Source organism: Pogonomyrmex barbatus, unplaced genomic scaffold (assembly GCF_055798465.1).
Source record: "Pogonomyrmex barbatus isolate J1 unplaced genomic scaffold, ASM5579846v1 scaffold15, whole genome shotgun sequence".
Lineage (NCBI taxonomy): Eukaryota > Metazoa > Arthropoda > Insecta > Hymenoptera > Formicidae > Pogonomyrmex > Pogonomyrmex barbatus.
The window spans coordinates 2,317,921-2,342,240 of record NW_028297111.1 but is presented as its reverse complement, the minus strand read 5'-3'; the positions used below and the strand labels follow the sequence as shown (position 1 = coordinate 2,342,240).

The window sequence follows — 24,320 nt, the reverse complement described above, 5'->3', positions numbered from 1 at the left end:
TATTATTGTAATATTTAGTGATATTAAATATCTTTTAAGGAAAAAATAATTAAAAAATTATTACACACACGCGCGCGCGCGCGCGCGCGCGCGCGTGTGTGTGTGTGTGTGTGTGTGTGTGTGTGTGTGTGTGTGTGTGTGTAAAAAGAATAAAGAAATTTTTTCTGATTATAATTGCTTACAATTATGCTTTACAGCATTTTCAGACGTAATCAAAGCCGAATTCTGTACAACTTTGTAAAGCCGGGTGGGTTAATTGGAATAAAATCGATAAAAGCTGAATTAAGAGGGCGTAATTGCACTTTACTCTTGCCAACAAAATTTCACGCGATATTATTTAAAGTAACTCTGAGAGATGAGGCGTATCTCTTCTTGCATATCTCATTGATAAATATATATCATCATGGAAGCAACATTTACTCGTTCACAATTCGTATATATATTTTCAAAAAGAAGATTTACAAACAAATTTTTGTTGTTGCTGTTATTTATTGTTACCTGATAATGCAACTACTTAGAAATTTAAAGAAAAGGGAATTAAGGGAATTAAAAGAATATCTAATATTTTTTTTAGCATCACAATTTGTGATAATTTCCGTATGTTTAAATAGATTATATAAAAGAAATTCAATTTTTGATTTTTATTTGTATTGTCATTATATCATCATTTTTTTATGAATTTTTTATTCAAGTAAATACGTTTTTTAATTTCTTTTTTTGATTAAATGTTGGTGGTGTGATAATATGAGGAAGAGAAACGCACTTTTTACGTTGCAAAATTGCTTTTAGATGATTCGCTCGTGCAATTACGCTTGTTACATAATACAAACGTACCGACGAAGTTGCACTTTTGTCTACATCGTGAGTTAATACGCAATTTTTGTGTTCTTTGCATATTCCATTATGGCTTAATCTTCGTGTCTTTATATTCATAAGAGCATAAGCGTATAAACAACTAGTAAAAAGCAATTGTTTTCGATAAGAGGAAAATAAACTAATATGACACTTGTACAAGAGAAGAAAAAGCTTTTATAATTCTCGTATGTATGTGATTATAGAATTAAGGATGGTATTATACACCTATTTTTATAACTTTTATATTTACAATAAAGAAATGATAAAAAATTTACAAAAAAATTTATTCTAAATCACATTTAAAAATAATACATAAAAATTTACCAATTAACGATTTAGAACTTGGATAAAAAATTATTTAAATAAATGTGTAGAAATATACTCTAAATACGGAAATATAATTAAGAAATAATGATAAAAATCTCACTTTTTTATATAAATACTTTAAATTCAAAATTATTTATATAAAGTTTTATTGCGATGTAAAGATTAATTGTTCTGCAAATAAAAATTTAAATTCACTCGTTTTATTTGTATACTGTTAATAAAAATTTTGTTTTTATTTACAGAGCAACTAATCTCTATATCACAATGAAACTTTACATAAATTATCTTGAATATTTAAAGTAATTTAATAAAAGATTGAGATTTTTGTCATTATTTCTTAATTATATTTTTGTTAAAGTACATTTCTATTTTATATTCAGATAATTTTTCATCAGGATTCTAAATTGCTACAAAATTTTTTGTATTATTTCTAAATGCGATCTAAATAATCTATAATTTTTTATTGTAAATAAAAGTTTATTGGATGATGTACCCAAGTTTTTCGTCTATAATTATGGAAAGTATTAGAAAAAAATTTGTTTTTTTAATTCATAGTATTTACTCATATTCTGAAACATTAGGAAAAAAAATTGTGAATTGTTCGATTGCAAAGTGTAAGATTGCTGTATCAGAAAAGAATACTTAATTTAATTTTTAAAAAATATTCATTTATCTTCAATTATTAAAAATAATAAATATGATTCATATGCAAAATAAATAAATTTTGATTTTTTCATGTTTAAAGGAAGTTGAACTTAAAAATAAAAGTAAAATGAAATGTAAATGAAATGAACATTTCCATTTACAAAATTTGCAATTATAAAATATTTACATAAATTATTTACAGACGAATAGATAAAACTTTACGTATGTTAACAGAATAGGTATTGCGTAAATGAATATTTATGACAAGTTCAATGTTAGAATTTTGCCTTACTTTTATATTTGCATATAATTTCATTAGATATGCATCGTCAACTTTAAGATTTTTATATTATAAATAATTTATTTATATTGATTACTTTGGAAACGTATTACAAATATTCACACTTAAACACTCGTCCGAAGATAGATGATTTATTTCACATTTCTTGTAATTTACGTCTTATCAGAAGGAACTCAAAGGTCTTGTTTCTTAATCAAATCACGCTAGAGAGAAAGTGAGTGCTTTTTCAATTTCGTGATAACCGAATTTACGTAAACTTGAGTTGCGAAAAATGTTTATATAAGAATGATTTTTTTAATGAATGTTTCGCAAGTACATATCCGATCGTATCTCAATTATCGCGTTACATTTCCACACAATGTACAATTTCGCGAATACACGGCAAAGTCGTGACGTCAGCGAGATACAACACGGGAACAAAGTGTGAGAAAAATCTCCGTCCGTGTCTTTTGCGTCGTCGTCGTCGTCGTTCGCATGCTTCGTTCGCGACGAGGATCGCGACAATTTATTTGGAGGGAGTGACACGTGCCACGCCTGATTAATTGATCGATATCGCGCTGCTATCACGATGCTATATCCATCCATTAATGCGTACGTCATCAAGTATCTCTCACGAAACCGTTCGATCATCGAGTGACCATGCGTGCGTATCACGTGAGAGTTGCGTGTTGCTCGAGCGTAAAAGTTACGAATGTGACTAATTGCTTTCAAGTGCCGATACTTTATGAGCGTCAGAAGGTTATCCCGACGAGACAGTTCGCCGACCTGATAGAAGTGCTGAAACACGACAGTGTTTTGTTTGGAATACTCGTCGGCGAGGCGTGTAATTGTGCAGGGCACAAGATTAGGGGCATTTTTCCCCATCCCCATATCGCGAATACCCGTATCTCTGTATGTACGATCGAGGAGCTTCTCGCAGCTGCAGCTTCTTTGAGAAACAGAGAGAGAAAAGAGAGTATCTTCTTTTTAGGAAGATATAAAGCTATCTCAATAGTTTGTATATGTCGCTTATTCCTGTCTCTCTTGTATTTATTTTTTAAATTACTTCCTTTTTTCTTTTTTTTTTATTAGAATACTACGTCTTTTATGTTTATGCTTATACTCGCTGATGAGATATTGAAAGAGAAGCATTTGAAGTTAAAAAGCGCAAATATATATATATATATTTTTTTTTAAATAATTTATTTTATTCATTCTGAATATATTTTGAGGCAGAATTACTTTTACTACGTTTTTTGAATCGTTCTGTAGAAAAAGGCTGTTTTCATCGATATAACGTGAGAATTAAATAAGATAGATAATACATTGTTAAATATAATTAATTGTTAAACGAGATAACGAACGATAAGAACAAAGTACAAATTACAAAGTGCATATTTCTTTGATTCTCCACATATCCTTTTTGTTGTAAAAAGTCACTTTATATAACAGTTAATGAGGTTTATTTCTTACGCTTGGATTTCTTATGATTTGAAGTTTTTCGTATATTTACCAAGATTATAAATTCTTTGAATAATCAATTATGCTTTAGTTATACATATTTTAAAGTTAATGATACTAGCAGTATATAATTAATTCTATATAGCATAAAAGTTTGCAGCAATGCAGCATTGCAATATTCCTACAATATATAATACAATATGTAATATGTCGTGAATTTTTAATTTCTTTTTCTAAATAATATTGTTTTTTATGAAACATTACATTTCCTACGATTTACAATGGGACTAAAATATACATGAAAAAGATTTTGTTTATATTATATTTTACATAAACTTTTGTAAACTTTTACTTATATAATTATATATACTTATAGCGTATTGTGGAAAACTTTAAAACGATTAGCAATAAATGCTTACAACACTTCTTACTCAATTCCCACTTCTAATCATTCTGTTTTGAATCATATAAACATATTATTTACAAAAAAATACATATTTACGCAATTATAATTTTTGCTCTACAAAATTGATCTTGCGAGTGTTCTGCTGGTGGTCGCAATAATCCATTGCATAATCCAATTCATATATAATGTTTCGAAATATCGTTATTTTGCTAATACCATTGCCATATCTATTCGCATGCTGTTATTTTGGCATTGAAATTCAAAGTAACCGACTTTGTATAAAAGCTTATTAAAATAAGAGTAAAATTTGTAAAATAGTTATGATAATTTTTCCAGAAAATCGTACAGCTTAAAAATTTCAATTAAATAAAATATGCATTCTAAAAATTATAAATTATAAATCCGTAATTGAGATATACATTGTTTTGCAATCTTTTAAATGTAAAAATTAATCGCATTAATCTCTGCTTTGGAGAAACAACAATCTCTGATTTAGATTTATAAAAGGAAATGTGGTCACAAATATATAAAAGGAAATGTGGTAAAATGAAGATATTTAAACTGGAAATGAGGATACTGGAAATGAGAATTATAAATTATATCACAAATTCCTCGATCTATCAACATGCGAAATTGCTTCTTTTTCGGCATTTAAATCCAGAACCGGAAGTGCCAATGGTATTCAGTCATTAAAAAAGTCATTAGTATACTCTCCGTAGGTATCCGGTGTTCGCATATAGTAATCATTTAATCCATCCACATTTTAATCCGTCATCGTGAATCGCATGCACGATTTCTCCTTTCTTGCTTCTGCGTCGATATTACGCATCGTTATTAAGTTAAACGCATCGTTGTTTGATGAAAAGAATCACGTGCCATCTTTGTCATTGAATAATTCTCGGTGCACGTGAACTCTTCGAGAACGCCTTTTTTTTTTTTTTTTTTTTTTTTTTTTTTTTTTTTTTTTTTTTTTTTTTTTTTTTTTTTTTTTACGCGGCGTTCATGCCGAACAAGCGATCTCAGCGATAATGAAATAAAACAATTCACAGAATGACTGTTCGAGAATTTGAAAGGCAGAAACAAAATTAGAAACGAACCGTATCTTGACATCAATGATTCGTACATTATCATATGTCTATCTTGAGCCATCGAGCTAAAAATACGTACTTGACACTTTTGTACAATTATTCTTACGAACTTTTTACTGTCGAGCTAAGTGCAACAATATCATTGTATGCAAGTATTTTTTTATATGAAAAGCCGTCTTAATTTTTTTTTAATGCAACTTTATTTTAAGATTTTCGATCTCTCTCTCTCTCTCTCTCTCTCTCTCTCTCTCTCTCTCTCGTGGAGAACACATAAAGTACAAATATGTAGCGTACATGCACGGTAATAACGAAGGCGATAACAGTGCAAGCGCAAAGTGCGCTATTCTGTCAAGGAGATTAAGCCATATTAATTATGATAACTCGAACATACTGTTCCGAACCTCTTAATGCTGTTGAAATCGACAAAACCGATCTGCACGTATACACTTCAGTTTAATTTGATAAAAAAAAAAAAAAAAAAAAAAAAAAAAAAAAAAAACAAAGAAATACGTAAATTATTTTTTGAAATGAGCGATTAGTCACTAGTCACTTTTCTTCACAGAAATTATATATCACGTTAGTATTTGTATTTCTCTTCTTTACTATAATAGCATCATCTCCCTCACTGGATTGCGACAAGTCATGTAGCGATAATCTCGCAATACTAAATCTAGCAATACTTGCGTTAGGACGATAGACAAATAATATGACGTCATCGTGAGATTAACCCGTGACTATTTCTGCAAGAGTATTGCATTTAAATCGAAGATTATTTTTTGTTCTATATTTGTAACTTTTTTAAAGTTACAAATATAGAAACGCAACTCTTTGTAAATATATGTATGCTTATCTCTAATCCTTTTACATAATTTTGTGATAGAAACGTTTTAAATAAAATTAAAAGAGATAGACGAGTTATATTAACAAACAATTGACAGTTATTCATTATATGATATTAAAGCATTAAAGCAAGAAGCAATTTAATGAGCTCTGAGGAATAATATCGCGATCAAAAGAAGAAAAAAAGAAGAGTAGAGGTCAAATCTTTTCGACTTTTTATGAAAAAATATGAATTTACAATTTGATTCAATGTGAAAAAGTATCAAGAAATATTTCAAATCAAAGATTTTTCAAATTATAAAATCATCATATTAAATCATTATATTAAAATTATTATTAATGCCTGCGTTTAATGTTGAAAATATGTTACATGTTAAGTCATGGCAAGATGTAACGCGGGTGAAAACGTTTGTTTACACCTCAAATTTGAATACACACGTGAAATATCTCGTATAAGCAGCAACAAAGTCTTATACATGATATTTTAAGAGGGATTCAGAGAAAGTAAATTAATCGTAATATGTAATATAGTTATGTAGGAGAAAAGAAGTTAAATACACAAAGTGAATAATTTTTATGAGTTAATAGTAATTTAATAATAATAGTTAAAGTAATTCTATAAGTTAATTTTTCTAAGCTAATAATAAGAGACAACTTTGGTGCCATATTTATTAGAGGTTTTTAATGCTAATAGATAATCTAATTGTAATTTGATTTTAATCTGTCAACAATAATAAATAATATGATAATAAGAAATATCTTTTGAGTATACCTGTATATAATTTTGTAATATTCCTTCATAAAGAATTACAATAATAAATATATATTTTCACTTGCTCTAGAAAACTAACATATAGTATATCTAAAACTGTAATGTAATAATGTATTATTATTTTCTATTATTTATATTACATTTTTTTAAATGAATGAATATATAATTCAATGACGATGGGTTATATAAAAAAATTATATAATCGTAAATAAAATTTTTATTCTGTCTCTAATTAATTTATTTTACTTTTATATTATGTAATTACAAATAATTGTTATTTTTGTTCTTGTCTAGATTGCATTTTCTTAAAACTACATTATTAGTTAATACATTATTGTTAAATGAATTTTTGGTTTATTAGTACTATTTATTTGTTTGTTTGTTATTAGTACTATTTTGTATTTTATATTTGTATTCAGGCATTGTAATAACGGAAATAATATAAAAAGTTCGCAAAAAATTAATGTTCATTCATAAAAGAATTAATTTTTTTATGAATCTATCATCTTACTAAAAGTCATTTCATCTACATATGGAAATAAAATGACGAAATTGAGACAACCTCAAAAAATTTACAAAATTCTAATTTATAAACCTTTCAGTTTTTGCATATGATAGACCAAGCTTTATCAGCTAATCAAAATTAATCAGGAAAAATGGTCATTATTTTTACATCACGAAAATAAAAAAAAAATTCGCCTTAAACCTTAAGATCGTCATTTTTACCTCTTTTTTCTTTACTTTCGTACAATAGGTAACGAATGCAAGATTTATAATTAAATCAGTGATATTTAATCTAATATATAAATTAATTTAAAAGTGAAAACACAAAAGATAGAGGAAAATTTCTTAATAAGATTAATGATACGTAAATCGGATTGTAAAAGTAGTATGAAATTATTTAATCATATAAATACACAAATAATATTTTGTGAAACTTAGCAAACATTTCAAATCCTTGACATTCTTGGAGATTGGAAGTTTCAATGCCAGTAATGTTATATAAAAAAAAGATATATATGTATATATATAAAGAACGTATTCAGCATAATATTATTTTTATTGTTTACGATGTTTACATGTCGTAATGTATCATCGTGAAGGATTTTTCTCAAGTTTTTCAGACTTGAGTTTATGAGACATATAAAGTTAAATAAACGAATCTGTTAATTGTCTATATTTTAATTCTCTATATGTTGTCTATATTTTATGTATATATTTTCTGATTCAAGAAAATGTAAATAAAATTACATTTTATATATATAATCACCTGAGTATAAACATTAAAAAAGATATAAACCTAAAAAAAAATAGTGGTTTATTGTGTGATAAATTGAAACTCATGAAAAATTAATATAATAGACACACACACACACACACACACACACACACACACACACACACACACACACACACACACACACACACATCAAAATAAAAATAAAAAAATGTCAAATCAATATAAAAAAGTGTAAATCTTCGAGAAAATATGTTATTAAAAATTATTAATATTAATATTAAAAAATATTGTATTAAAAAATTTTGTTTCCTTTTGTTCAAACATTTACATTTTACAATTTAACAAGCAGATTCAAATTTCCATCTTATTATCATATTTTACAATGTTTAATATTTAGCTGAAGAGAATAGGTGTACACGTTTACGAGAGTTACGTAATAATGCAAAACTATCCGATTGGGTATAAGAGATTCAAATTTATAGTTCATATCAAAATAGGCATATCAAAATTTGAACAATAACACATTACATTAATACATAATAAAAATATAGTAATAAAATATCTATCAATTTTCTTCTTTATTCTTCTTTATTATTGATAATAAAGAAACGATATTTAAACGAAATGTTTTAATAATAAATAGTTATTATAATAAAACGATGCTTGTATATTGTATTACGTTTGATCTTTATTTCTAATTGAAAAAAGATTAATTTTTTTTTACGAAATGTATTGTCGATATATTTATCGAGAGATTTGAATTGGCATAGGAAATTTCCTAAGTGTATATACGTCAAATATGTGCGTTTAATGCTTTAATATATTTACTTATTCAAAGCACGTCATGGTTTTTTTAGCTCATTATTCTTATGCGTGAGTTTATAAAGTTTACTCGCGTCATTTCTTATTATACGTCACTTTCTTTGTATTATTCAATTTATATGCGTTATTTTAGCGATATACAACAGCTTTTGCATAATCCTTTCAAAATCCTAATGAAATGTTGAACAATAATTTAAAGAACGACGCATGTTTTATGAGATAAATCCTAAAGTAAATCCATGTTTCATAATTCCCAGGAAGATAAATTATGTCTGCTTTTTTCTCTCTCTCTCTCTTTTTTTTTAAGATTTTTTAAGAATATTTCAAACTTTATTTTTTTTTTATATTTTATGTATAATTGTAATCATATTTTTAGAAATATATCAAGATTTGCTAAATAAATCATTTTTTAAATAAAAATAATCAAAATATGTATAAATAAAAATTGATGCGTATATACAATTAACAATTTTGATTTCGTGCATTTTGATTTGTAATGACTTAGTTTTGTGCAATTATAATTGTATACATACATAATACATAATACAAAAGCTAAAAGACGGAACTATAAATATAATATAAATATTAATAATAGAAAAATAATCAATACACATATATTTATATATATATATGAACATATTTGAAGTGCAAATTTTACACAATGTCATTGGCTAATATTAATCGCTTACATAATAACTCCAAAACTATTGTGGTCTCAATTTTGTTAGAATCTATTATTAATCTCAAAATACATTATTATAATTATTTATACAGCGACACAATTCTATTTATTTCTGTTAATATGATGTTATAAGAATTGAAATTTGAAATACTGCAACTATTTAAAAATATAATTAATATATTACTAAATTTTTTGCATAATTCAACGACAAATATTGATCAATTATTTTATTAAAAATATATGTTTTATTAAAGAAATAATTTTAAAAAATTTATATTATGATATAAATTTTGAAAATATTAGGAAATATATATAATATGAATGTATTTGAGCTAAAATGTTGACAAGTGATAAATTTTGATAAATATCGGACTAATTTGATTCGTTTGAAATAAAATAGTGATCTTGATTGATTTGACAATAATGTAATACATTATGTATAAACAATGTATATAAATTTTTTTTTTATTCGCACGGATATTGTTTGCACTTGCGCATTTCTTGTTTCTATATAGTCTTTAGAATAATTTTAGATTTTAAAGAGAAATGTGTGTTCCTGAATATTTTGGAAAATATAAATGTACATGATTAGCTTTAAAAATATAAATCACATTTTAATTTATAATCATTTGTAATGATGTATGCAATACTAATAAATAAAAAAAGAAGATATTTTAAACGATAACGATATTTCAGAATTCAATATTAATTTGACTATGTGTCACTCAATACATTCAGAATTCAATATTAATTTGACTATGTGTGTCACTCAATACATTTGTTTACGAAAGAAATTGGAAATGTACGAACGACATATTTTATCTAAAAACTTACGTGAAAATATATAATACTACAAATTTATGCGTAAATAAATGATGACTTTTGAATAACAGAAATAACAAAATATTTATTAATACAAAATAATAATATAGTTTTGTATTAATGATATAATAAAATATAATATAAATATTAGACAAACTTATGTTCAACAACAAATAGTTATGTTTTCTAAGTAAATAAAGAGTAATAATAAATTTCTGGTATTTAAATTCGCGTGTGATTATTTTGATGTCCGAGTGCAGTTATGAAAAACCGGAATACCGCATCGATTAATCTATATCGACATTAATTTTCAGTTAGCGTTTCTCGATAGCGAATGCGGCACGATGAAGAAATCAAGTTCCCTCGACAAAATGCACATTGCGGAAAATCTCACTTAGTCGGCCAGCGAAAGTGGTCGACGATCTTTCCATACTTTTGCTGATCGCGCGTAATTTTCCGGTGGATATCAACTGCGATGTGACTCGTGGCAAAAGTGGCGGAAGTTATACCGATGTCTATTATTACGTCAGCAAAATTATGAATATTCAATAAAACGTGCATTACAGTTCATTTCTGGATGCGCATAGATAATTTGACATGGATATACATGTGTATGTGTTATTCCATATATATTTTACATCTATATGTTTTATTAATTTTACTTTGAGTCTTAATTGAACTACGCGCACACAATATACGAATAAAGTAGAAAAATTATTTTATAAAAGTTATTCGTAACTTCCGTCTCTTTGTGTTTGTAATATACGGAATATTTTTTAATACCGAATACTTTTTGTGCGATTTATATATATATATATTTTTTTTTCTTTAAATTGAACTGCAAGCTCTTTTGAGAAGTTTTTGATATTTGAATTTCTCCAGAGTAACGCTGCACTGCAATCAATGATATTTATTAGATACCGGTGAATTTGATATTTTGCATTTTAAAAAATTTCATGGTGTTGATACATTTTTGCACGAAATATTGGCGCACGTGTTATCGAGAGCACTGACAGATGTCCGATAAGATGATAATTGCTCACGATCCTATCCGGCTGTTACGTGTGATAAACACAACTCTTTTTCCTCGATGTTCCTCATACGTGATTTTAGACATGCAAATTCCAGATATCGCCTCACGTCCTTAATTAGTTAAAAAAAAAAAAAATGCCGATACGATGTACATGATTTTTTTATTTAACGCTTAATACCTTGAAACATTATATGTTGATAAGTAAAATTAAATTAATCAAAGTAAATGTCAGATAAGTTAGATAAGAAAATTAAATTTAAATTTTTAAGTTTTAACGCATATCATGCGAAAAAAATGATGCACAATATTAGTAATTATAATGAAATAAAAATTAAAAAATTTAATTTAAATATAATAAATTTAAAAATATATGAAAATATATTCGAATTTTGCAAATACATTAATATTACAAAACAATGTTTTATAAAGATGATGTTTTATAAGGAATTTTGACACTTATTTTAGAAAACAATATATTTTCAATTGTTTAAAATTATCACGACTATTGTGTTAATGACTGATATGAATGAGAATTAAATTAATTTAATATCATGGATTAACTAATCTTTGATATTTGAATTAACGTAATACCTGAGGATCGAGAATGTGATGGGAACAATGCGGAATTAGTTTCCAATCATTTGATCAGTGGTTTCAGATAAAGTGAGATCGTATTCACCGAAGAAATGCGACACTTTTTCTCAATACCCTTTAATCATGACGTAAAAATGCATTTCCTTTATAGAATGCACGGAGGAGAGAGAGAGAATGAAAGAGGCGGCAAATGATGAGGTAGAGCGTTACGTATGTCAATCGTCTTAGAAAGTTCACCGGTGGTACCGACGCAAAAAGTGATTTGCAAAGTAATAGTGACGTTGCAAATCTTGCTTGACTCTTATTTATATCTGGGACACACGTGAAAATCCAAATTACGTTTTATTTCTGGGGATTTTCGGAATTCATTTTTTTCGCATAATGAATGCTTGACTAAATCAGACCTCCTCCGCGTCTCTCTCTCTCTCTCTCTCTCTCTCTCTCTCTCTCTCTCTCTCTGGATCTCTTCCACAAATAATTCTGAAGGATATAAGAATATGTGACTTGAGGAAAGAATGTTGTCAAATGTCATTCTGAAATTTTTTTCCACGTAAAATTGAGCAAACAGCTTAGATGGCCGATCGCGCTTCGGTACATAGTTTCACAGTTTAGACCCACCGTCGAGAGACGGTATATTAAATGAACAAAGGAACACTCGCGAACATAAAAAATGTGTTTGCTCTTCGTTGAAATATCGATGTCATGTTGATCCTGCTCGACCGCGAAATCCGAAGTCCAGGGTAATTCCGCATGGATTTTTCTTTTTACCATGTCATTAGCGAGTTCATCAAATTGCAAATAATTCCATTTCCTACGAACAGCAATGACGTATTCCTCACACGCGTCACGTGTGCGCCCCGAAGTCCTGAAATTGAAGTGAGATACGTGCTTCCGCGACGTCACACCCTTCAGCGTAATCTGCGCAGTCTTTATCTTTACGCTCTCGTTCTTACATTTTTGTGACCTAATAATATCTATTTTTTTTTTTTGGTTACTTAATAATAGCTATGTTTTACCCGTAACATACGCGCGCTTACGCACGCAAAATTCTCAGTATTTACTCTTCGACACTCGTACTCGGCCGCACGGATTAAAAAAAATGGATTTAATCCACATCATTACCGGTGAAAAAAACCGGTTGATGACGGCAATTAACTCGTCGTTACGATTACGAGCATCCGTGCTCATTGACGTCAGGATCGAGCGGACGAGCGACGAGGGGAGGGAGGATGGAGGGTGGGGGGAGGGGGGAATCGGATCGCCGCTTCGCGCGACTTTCGATGAGCCTGGTCAGAGGTTAGGACCAGGGTAGAAGACGGCCAGGGGTAAATACCGGAATAATTACGTAGGGTACGATCGCTCCCGATCCCATTATCATATAATACGTGCTCGCGTCAGCGCGGGGTCAGCGCGCGGAGAGCTTTGCATGGCAAATATACGAGCCGCGCGCGAAATATTCATCAGCCGACCCACCGCCGGTCTTTTTCCTTCTTAACGAACGTCCGCGAACGAAGTTCGGTCTCTCTGTCGGTGATGCCGGTTCGGCAGACTCGTCCTCCTCCGTCGCGAAGTGCACTTCATCAGGCGATCGATTCCGACGAGCACCGCTCGATCGAATTATCCAGTTTTTTTACCCAGACCCAGACCGTGGGCAGCGAGGTCAGGAGCGCAAGATCAGGATCATGTTGCATTCGAACCGGTATGTAGCAGTAAGCTGTCGGACGGATCGAGCAAGATCGCGATCGACAGCAAGATCCACGACGATTCTTCTCCCTCCGAAAGCGAGACGCGAAACTTGACGCGAAATTACCTCCGCACCTCCGCACGAAGTACGGTATTTCTCCTCTCTCGCGGAACAACGACGAGAGATACACGGACGTGCGACTCGTCGTTGCCTGTGACGGTTTATTTTCCAAAAGAAAGTGCTAAATGCGGATTAGAATCTGAAAATATTGATCTTTCGTAATCTGCGGATCTTATGCGGATCCGAAAATCGAAGATCCGAGATTAATCTCTCTCTCTCTCTCTCTCTCTCTCTCTCTCTCTCTCTCTCTCGGCGCATCTCGGTACATCGGTGATTTCAAGTTGTGGAATTTAGCGTCTTCGATGCTTCGGGCGATGGCTCACATTCCTCATTTTCCTAAACGAGGCGCCGCATGAAAAAGAGGAGATACCTACGGAACGGGAACCTCGAGTAAAATCTCTTTGAAAAAGTGGCACGGGTTTCTTCCTTCGCGGGTTGCTCGCGGGCTCTAGTCGTGATCGAGATTTTACGTAGAGCTGATTCTCATATTGGAATAACCCAGTTACAAAGCTCTTGTTAAAACGGTCGATTAGCGCAATCTCCATTTCGAAAGTGTCTAGTGTGGTTGTTTTTACTTTCCTACAGAGAAAATCCGCATTTTATTAAGCTAAGACATAATTTAGTTGTTGAAATGATTTACAAATTTGATAACTTTTTTTAAGTTATTAATTAGAATGAATTTCGATAAAAATTATTCAAATTATACAATTAAATAAGTCTTTTAAATACAAAATAAATACAAAATTTACATGTTTTTTAAAAAAAAAAAATGATATAATTTAAGTTAAAAGCTAAATAAAATTTTCCGCATTATTTAGAATATGGCAGGAATTATTTTACAAATAAATTGCCAATGACAGAAAAAAATGTTACGTTATTAAATGTCATGTTATTTATTACTTGCTGAATATATTGAAATATTTTGCATCTTCTTTGGCAATTTCAGGTTGTCTTTCTAAATTGCTATTTACGTATTTTTAATTTGTTTACCACTTTTTTTATTTACAACCGACTGATAAAATCTAATTAAGAATTCAAGAACATTATCATATCGTAACACACTTATCTCATAACACGATCTGTTATATAAATCTCAAAAATATATTACTAAGACAAATTTCTAATTAAGTAGATAAAATTCTCTAAAAATTTGAAATGAGATTGAAACTATTTCTTAAACTATTTCGCTAGTCCGACTTCAAACGACGAATCTGATTATAATTTCTGGTCAATTGACATGATTTTTATAAAAAAAAATTATAAAAAAAAAAAAAAAAAAAAAGTAGCTAATCGTTCCATCATATTATCCGAGATGGAGAAATGTAACCGGAATCCTCGATTCCTAGTTTCGATGATTAAACGACGAGCAACGTGCTCTCTCTCGATAAGTAACGAATGTGCTCCGATTTCTCCGTTCACGTCGGCGCGAGGGAGATAGTCGATTTTCGGATGGACCGAGTCTTGTTTGCGAGTGGGACGGAGTAGGCCTATAGTTATAAGTGGAACGGCGATTATTTTTAGCGCGTCACCTGAGACACCTCGCTTAATTTCGCTGTCCTTAATCAGATGAGGATCGATACGTAACGCTAGAACGATGCGCTGTTTTCTTTTCTCCGATACGAGCTCCTCGTCCCTTTTTAAAGGGCGTTAAAGGCAAGGGTGTACACCCTATCGCGGTATCGCAAGCCTAACGCCGTTGCATTTATAAATAAAGCGCATTACGCGTAACAATGCGCGACATCGTAACGACGTGTTGTTGAATTTTCGCGGAAGAATATTCGAGAAAGATAAAGTCGCCGTTGATTGTCCCCCGCGCGATTGTCCCGCAAAAAAAAAAAAAAAAAAAAAAAAAAAAACAATTTGCAATTCGCGATCGCGAATTCATTTGTACATCGCACTTTTCTGACCCGATAATCAAATCGCGAAGTTACGGTAAGTTAATTTTTTTTCTGTTTCCCCGACAAGAGCACCAGGAATAGCGAATCGAGGGGTGTATAATACAACCTTTGTGCGACGCGCAGTTTTTTTTTTTACAATTTGCCCGGCCAAATGTATCTGTAGTAAATTTCCATTTTGTTCACGTATTCGCTGCGCAAGTATTGGCGATTAACATAACAAAGCGATTTCATGAATTCGGCCGGGAGGCCGATGATTGAATATTCATGCATAGCAGGCAAGGCAGTTGGACTTTATTGCGAATTTGAGCGATCGATAGTTAATGCGTAATCGTCGAATGTCTATCGGGATGAACTTTGCCGCAATTCAATTAATAAAGATCGCAATTTAATTAATAACGACGGAAAATTTTTGCTAAACTAACGAAACGGAGGAACGTTGATTAATCTCCCTTTTTCTTTTTGCTCTTTTTTTAGTGTGAAAAAACGAGCTCTACGAAACGATAAGGTGAAACAATGTTCATCTGTTGTTTATGAGAAAATTTACGAGAACATTAAATGAGTTAATGAATTTATTTAAAAGTTTCTTTAATTTTTTATTCGATACAAGATCGAGAGATATTTATCTTCGATAAAATGGATATTCTTTGATGATCAGAAAACAATCAAGATTGTATGTGCATTTAAATAACTTAAAAAGATAACATTTTCGTTATATACTTATACTTTTAGATCGAGGGATCGAGATTTTTTTTTAATGTTTTTGTAAATAAAATCATCTCTCTTAGACAAGTATTCACTGATAAATTGAGTTTAGATTAAAATATTTACGCTTTGTATTTTACCAATTTTGAATGGTTTTTATATCAATAAAGTGATACTTAAAAAATAATTCTTATATCTTCATTTACGAAATTTGTCCAAATTGAATGAAGAAAAACCAAGAAATAAAAACCGAGATAGATAACAGAATTTTTAGAGCGATGTGTAAGATGTAATCATAGTACAGTAAAAGTGAGATTTCTTATGAAAAATTAAATAAAAATTGCAGAATATAGTTTTAGAATATGAAATTTTATTTTTGAAATTTTGTTCGATATGCATTGCAATTGTAAGTCTTAATTTAATGGATCTTGATATAGGCTAGTAATTATAATGATATGTCTATCATTTAAGTAATATAAGCAGTAATATAAGCAATATTTTGAATAATTTCTATTAATAAAATGATAAATTGATTCTTAAAAGGTAATTATAATATCTTCATTACAAAATCGTCTAAATTGAATATAAAATGAAAGGGAACTGATAATAAAAATCGACAGAAGATAATGGAAATGATAGAAATTATGAATAGCAATCTATTGAGACTTGATAACCCGAGATTTACATTAGTACATGCATATTTAATTTTAATAAAATTATTTTATTATTTATCATTTTTCTTGAAAGTAAAATCTTATATGCAAAAATTATACAATTTTGATTTTTTTCAAAAAAAATCATCTCCATTATATCACGATTATTGGAAACATCTTATTTTTCATCTAAATAGTTAAAAATGCTAATCATATGTTATGATCGTTATTCGATATATTATTATCGAAATGTTCCATTACATTACGAAGTAAAAAAGAATTTACCATAAATGAAAAAATTGTTATTTTTCCAAAAAAATAAAAAAAAATTGTTTAATTGCGAATATTATTATAATTAATTTTATCTTTTTGCTATCATTATCATAAACAGTTATATAAATTCAACCTTTATCCCTATATATTTATTTATGCATAATCAATTATACGCGAATAAAATTATTTGCGCTTCAATATAAAATAATCTTATAATAATTTATATCAATATTTTAACTGGTTATGAACATGAATTTTTTTAGTTGATATTTTTTATTATTAATTTGGCATAATCAAAAAGATTCGTATATTAATTATACATTGTACATTATTTGGAGGCATCGTGTCTTGCAGATTGATTTTTTTGAACGACATATGTTAATGTGATAAAAAAAAATTTCGAACATTTTTTTCGTTAAATATCAATACTTTTAACTTATAAACTTAAGTTTCTATTTATTAAGAAACTGAATTAAGTGAATTAAGAAATTAAATTAATTCACTTCAGTCATTTTGAGTGATAACGTCAGAAACGAAAAAACATAATAGAAACATACATATTAAAGAAGGAAAATTTTTCAATAAAATAATTTAAATTTGTGTAATCGATAAAACAGACTTGTAAAGTATATTAAAAATTTCTTATTTCATTAACCAACAAATAATATACGATTCAATATAAACATGTATAATTTAAACAATGTATAAGCCAAGTACGTTTAAACATTAGAAAGGAATACTCGAATAATATTCGGTAGACAGGATCTTGGCGCCTAATAATCTCTTGTTTTTAATAAATTATTTAATATTGAATTATATTTAATTAAGGATGAAAGCTTGTCAAAAAGCCTCAAAAGTAAGATCTTATTATTTATTCATTGTTTTTATAATGAATATCGAATCCTTCTAATTTGAAAATAAAGTAATTATCCTTTAATTCTGAGATTTTCAAAAAATCAAATATCTACGATCTGTAAATTCGAACGAATTGAGAATGTGAACAATTGAACTATTGACTTTTTATAATATTTATCTTTACAAGTTTATGTATACATAGATAGATTTTATATTATATAAATTAATAAAAATGATGTATCTTTTATAAATATATATTGGTATAATTTATTTCATTTTATAGTCATTAAAAGCAGCTATTTATATTCAACAATTTCCCAATTATCTATATATATATATATATATATATATATATATATATATATATTTTAGATATTGCCATAGATATCATTAATAATATTTGGATATTATTTAAATTAATATAGTCAATAATGATATTTTGAAATTAATATAGACAATATTGATATTTTTCGAAGCTATATGATTTTTCGAAGCTATATGAAATTCAAAACGAGGACATCGCCGGACACTTCTAAATCGTCACGCTCATGCGACACTACGTGCTTGATGACGTTACATCATATTTGTTTATTACGCCACCATTGTCAAGCGCATGCATACAAATTAGACGTTTGAGAAATCCTCGTCTCTTCTTTTCCGCAGCAAAATGCTGAAGCAAGATGCTTACTCAAGTAATCTTTTGTAATGTTTTGACTGCTGTTGAAGATAGATGTATCTTCAGTCGCCGAGCAAAGATCACTCTATCTTGTCGGTTTGTCTGTACCGCGTAGAATATTCTATATATTCAGTTAATCTTAATGTTAGGCTCAATGCCAATCCCGTTAATGAATATACCGTAACTTTCCGAGGAAACATAAAAAATTTAAACGACCTCACGGTATCATACTTAAAATCTTGGTAAGATAAGTTTGCGATTTGAATGGAGATATTAATGGCTGATTTTGCTTTTTAAGAGAATTATATTTTGTAAAACTACATTTCTTTAGAAAGTAAACTCCTTTAAGATAGAGTTAAACTAATCGGTCAAAGAATAAATAAATAATAATAAATATTAATGATGAATTACATCTATTATTTCTTATAGACATATTTAAATACGTCACACGTAAATACGTACGTCTTCTTGTTTTCTTCTTTCGCGTTATTACAGGTTAAAGTGTAATTTTTCGAAATATGAAACCTGTCCACCTCTGGAATCGTGTCTCAGATTAGCTGACCGATTGCTAACGGCAAGTAATTTTCATTGCAGAAATCTGCGCAGGATCGCTCGGCACGATGAGCCGGAGTTCAGCAACGCCAGTATTCTGAACAGCATGGAGAAGTTCGTACGCACCGTGAGCGAGATGGAGGACACGATCCTGGTGCCGAGCCGCTTGCTGGATCTGTCCGTGGGCGACGCGGGCGACACGATCTGCATGAGGGGCAAGCGCGGCTGCACGGTGAAGGACACCCTGGCCAACACCGACCTCTACCGTCTTTACAACATCATCAATCAGATGAAGATCGAGCTGCTGTGGTCGCAGGAGCCCACGCGAGGCATCACGGCGGACGCCGATCAGATGCCGATCAAGAGCCATCCGGTCGGCAGCCCGTCCGCCGAGCTGGCGCCGCACCATCATCCGGCGGCTGTCACCGGCGTCAGACTCGGCCACGTGCGTTGCCCCAGCACCACGTCGATGCAGAGTGTGCAGAGCGCGTCCTCGATCGCCTCGACCTCCGACTCCGATTCCGAGAACGGCATCGAGATCGACAGCGGCCTGGAGGTCGAGGAATGCGGGCTCGACCTGGCGACCATCGCCGCCGAGAACTTTAAACGTCATCTGCGCGGCCTCCACCGCAGCATCGCCCGCATGACGGAGGCGGCCGAATATCTGACATTGCGGTACCAGGCGGACATGGGCGGACAGGTCTGATTCGCCGCCGGCATAGACGACGTCGTCCTCGCCGTCGCCGTCACCGTCACCGCGCGTACGTTATCGATCGTCATCATATCAATTGATACCGTGAACAGATGCCACGCCTCGCAGTCATCGGTCTCGTGAACGTTCCCGTGATTCCCAGTTTTCTGAAATTCAACAGAATGCGCGGATCACGAGGGATTTTTTTCCCGCCAATGAGCTAACTCACGTTATTTTGCCGCGCAACTTATCAGCAGTTGAAACATTCATTCAACATTTAAAATGACAAAATTATCAGTTTCAATAATATATTTAGGAGACACGCGCTACGAGACAATAAATTGTCATCGGGCACATAGAATTGAATTTGCAGTTTCTCTAAATGAAGAAACTTGAGACTATGAGATAAGATATTTCAACATACCGATTATTTATTATGGCATTATGAGAAGATAATGGTTTGGTTCTGTTCTACTGTTTAATAATAGCTTTTACTCCGACAGCGAATCTAATTGAACAAAACGATAAGAGTCTAAAAATCAGGGACGGATGTGATTACATAATATAAAAAATCATTTTCGTTATTTTGTTACGCATATTGAAGCATATTGTGTTTCTAATAATGGCTTTAAATATATTTGTTTAGAGAAGATATAAGGAAAATGAAAATAAAATACCGTACGTAAAAGATACATTTAGAGCATTATTTAGATCACTCTTACTTGCGTCATATTCTAAATTGCATTTTCTCGTACAATTTTCTTTCGATGAAGCATTGTGTTGTTTATTTTTTATTTCGTGTTTTTTTTTCTATTTTTGCATTCAAAGAAATTTAAAATTAATATAAATTGCTTATTTTTAATTCTTATAAAATTGTGAAAAAAAAAAATTCAAATTTAGATGCAGATTTTTTTTATCGATGCGAAGATGATTAACAATATAACTGAACAAAATATAACTGAAATAACTTTTTTAAAATAATTCATAAGATAAAGTTTGTTTTGTTCTTCTACGGGTATATTTATACATATTATCTTTATACAATTATTTAAAAACGGTATAGCAGGTTTTTTAGATAAACTTAAAAAATATATATCTCGATATTTCGAAGATATAAAATACAAATATGTTGTTAAATAGTTGACCATTTTTAAAAACTATTTGTAAACCGCTATTTCATAAAAACTATTTATGAAATGAGGTGGAGTTGAAATAGTTTGTGTATATATCATTATTGAATGTTATTTTATGACACACACGATTTATTGTAATATAAGTCATAAATAGTGGTTTGTAATGTTGAAGTACCGAATTACCTCTGAATTATTATAAATACGCTACATCGAAAGAACGAATGCATTTTGGAATAGCCGAATAAGATTGTACAAACTATGTGTCTTGAAATTCATGTATAGCTGCAGTAGAAGCTATTCAACAAAAATCCAGAATATCTCTTTCCTTCCTTTAGATCTTTTTCCCTAATTCTAAATTTTTCCTTTCGCGAGCGAATTGTTAATATTACCGAATTATATCTGATACTATCGGCGGCGATCAACATTAGTCTGTAAATATATACCTAGTAAATATATATATATACTCTACTCTATTATTTATTTCTACAATTGTAAAATTAATGAAAGGTTTACTTCTAAGTTGCGCGAGTTGTGAATATGCTCGTTGAATAGGTCGTTTTTAAATCCTAGAAAAGAATACATATTGGTTGGTACACATTTCCAAATCAATAGAGTTTGGAACGCTATTTAGGACTCGTTAATTTCGTTTGCAGTATACACATGCAGTATACATAGAGCCGGTGAGATGCTTTTCTGACGCGTCAATGTCGTTAGAATTCATACGATTATTGATTTTACACATTAAATTTGTATTTGCGGTTAAGGATTTTTTTTTAAATGTAAAGGGAAAAATTAGTTATCAAAAGATAAGTAAAAGAAGAAAACTTGTGTCGCAGAAAAATTATCATGCCGATTCTCGAGCGATACAAATTATTTCTAATAAATGGTATAATTTTTCAAAAATTATATCTCTCTATGTTTTTGATACACCATGTATTAATATGTTTTATATTTACAATCTGTTGAAAATCTTTGTGTCTACAAAGTTATACTTTTAGTTTATTTTTTTCTTTATATATTATACATTATATATGTACATATATAAAGAGTAATACATAAAATAAATTATAAAATGTACGGTGCCATATTTGTTATATTTTAATTTGTGAGCCGCGCAAAATTATGGAAATCTTAAACGTCCGATATGAAAATAATAACTTGGATCTATATCGTACTCGGATTATTGATATAATTCTTTTTTAAAGCATCTTTTCCATGCTTTTTTTTAAATCTCTTTTTGTGAATTACTAGAGAAGCGTTTCGAAAAAAGCTTTCAAAACATTTAAGCTTTTCATGATTATGCAATTAACTCACTGTGTATGCAATTTAAATTAAAAACTACATTAAGCGCTAAGGATGGTTTTTATATTCATTCCATCGTAAATTATGTATTTTTATGGTTCTCTTAAGATATTGGTATCCCAAGGTTTCTCAAATAATAGCATATATGCACATATTGATATATTTGCTGTTACTCAGTAATATATTGATTTACTAAAAAAATTAAACAATGGGGAAATATTCCAATTAATTTTCTATAAAAATTTACATTGATTAACGTTAAAAATAATATTTATTATTACATTAGATGAAACTGTATAAAGTAATTAAATACTTTAACAGATATTTGAGAGTCTTTGAGATTGTATAAATTATGATTATTTATATGAATCGTAATCAATAAGCGTATCGTAGTAATGTAATAACTAGTATACAAATGCCGTAATGATTCTTTGCGTGGAATCGTGATTGTTATTAAAAGATAAAAGAAATAGATGTTCAATAAGAAATACTTGATATTGTAATTATGCAAAAAAGACATACAATCAGAACATCTTTGATCGCAACGCAATCAAAGTGATTTTTGCTCTTGTTACATACGGAATAAAAAATTTAATTATTTTCAAGATTCTTGGAAGAAATCATTTAATATTAATACAGAATTTTATTGTAAAAAATTCTTTTTTGCATAATTAAACCCATTAAGAACAATATGAAAACAATCCCTGTGTCATGTATAAAACATTATAGCTACGATTGAAATGTGCGTTTGTAACATCATAATATTATAATATTTGTGCTTTCTTATTGATGCAAATTGTTTGTATACTATGATGAAATTGATTTAATCGATCAAATTTTATCGACTAGCGCTTAGTAATTATTTTTAATTATGCTAAGACGTGTGCATCCATTTCGGTGTCTAAGTTTCATATGTGCTTGTACTGAAATTAGATAGTATGAACTGGCTTGATTTTACATCGCGATAAGTGTAATATTAGCTAAAAGAGCTCAACTTCAGTGAAACATGCTAGCTTTATTAGAGGATTATATGTAGATTAAATCTAATCTGGATCTTTGCGGTACTTGTATGGTATTTCTAAAACGTTTGCGCACTTGTATAATCTTGTAATAGTAATAAATTAATTACTTCCATATTCATTGTCTGTTTTTCTCTAGTTATAAGTACATAATTAAAAAAAAAAAAAATATATATATATATATATATACCAATAATATTAAATTTTATAGATTACAGATTACTAAAATTCTTTGAAATTAACAAGTAATATCCCATAGTCCCAGCACAAATCTCCAAGGGATATTCTAAATACCGTGGGATATTCCACAGAACATTCCACGAATAAGAAAACTTAAGTCTTAAGAATGCTTCCAAGACTTTCCTCGGATAAAATGTGCTATATGGAATTCTTACGAATTTTTAGTGATATTTATATCAATAAAGAAAAATATCTTTTTTAATCCAGGGCATCTCAACAGGGTATCTCAATTTATCAAATATTTTATCACAATTTTAAAAAGTGTTAAAATTAAAAAAGTTAATATACTTTACTATAATATTTATTAATTATATAAAAAGGTTCTTGTATAAAAAAATTTGATATTGAAGGAAGGATGGAACTTAAACGTTTACTCTTGTAATGTAAATATACGAATCATTATGATTTTGAAGGATTTGATTTATTTGAAATGATTTTGAAACTTTCGAAAGCTTTTTCCAACAATGAGTCTAGATGAAAAAATATTTTATAAAATATCTTATGTCCACTTGTCGTTGTAAATTTTATAATTTCAATTTAATTTACTCCTTTTTTTTCGATAAATGTGCAATATAACGTTGTCTCATCCGATTTTCCTGTAATTTTGTAAATTAAATAATTTGTAAATTTGTGTATTTTCATATGTAGAATATAT

At 29.6% G+C, this 24,320-nt stretch overlaps 1 protein-coding gene across 2 annotated transcripts in view; it reads left to right on the top strand.

The window, feature by feature from the left end:
- The window catches only part of LOC105423383 (uncharacterized), a 28,695-nt gene extending 5,153 nt beyond the window's left edge, over positions 1 to 23,542 (top strand). Inside the window, exons 1-2 of one of the 2 annotated variants that reach the window (XM_025217371.2) lie at positions 13,218 to 13,566; positions 19,323 to 23,542. In XM_025217371.2, the coding sequence (XP_025073156.2) occupies positions 13,550 to 13,566; positions 19,323 to 19,986 (681 nt within the window). In that variant the 5' untranslated portion in view covers positions 13,218 to 13,549 and the 3' untranslated portion in view covers positions 19,987 to 23,542. Of the gene's footprint in view, positions 1 to 13,217; positions 13,567 to 19,322 lie in introns of those variants that run through there. The other variant, XM_011633121.2, reaches the window with a different exon arrangement.
- Positions 23,543 to 24,320: the final 778 nt, after the last annotated feature.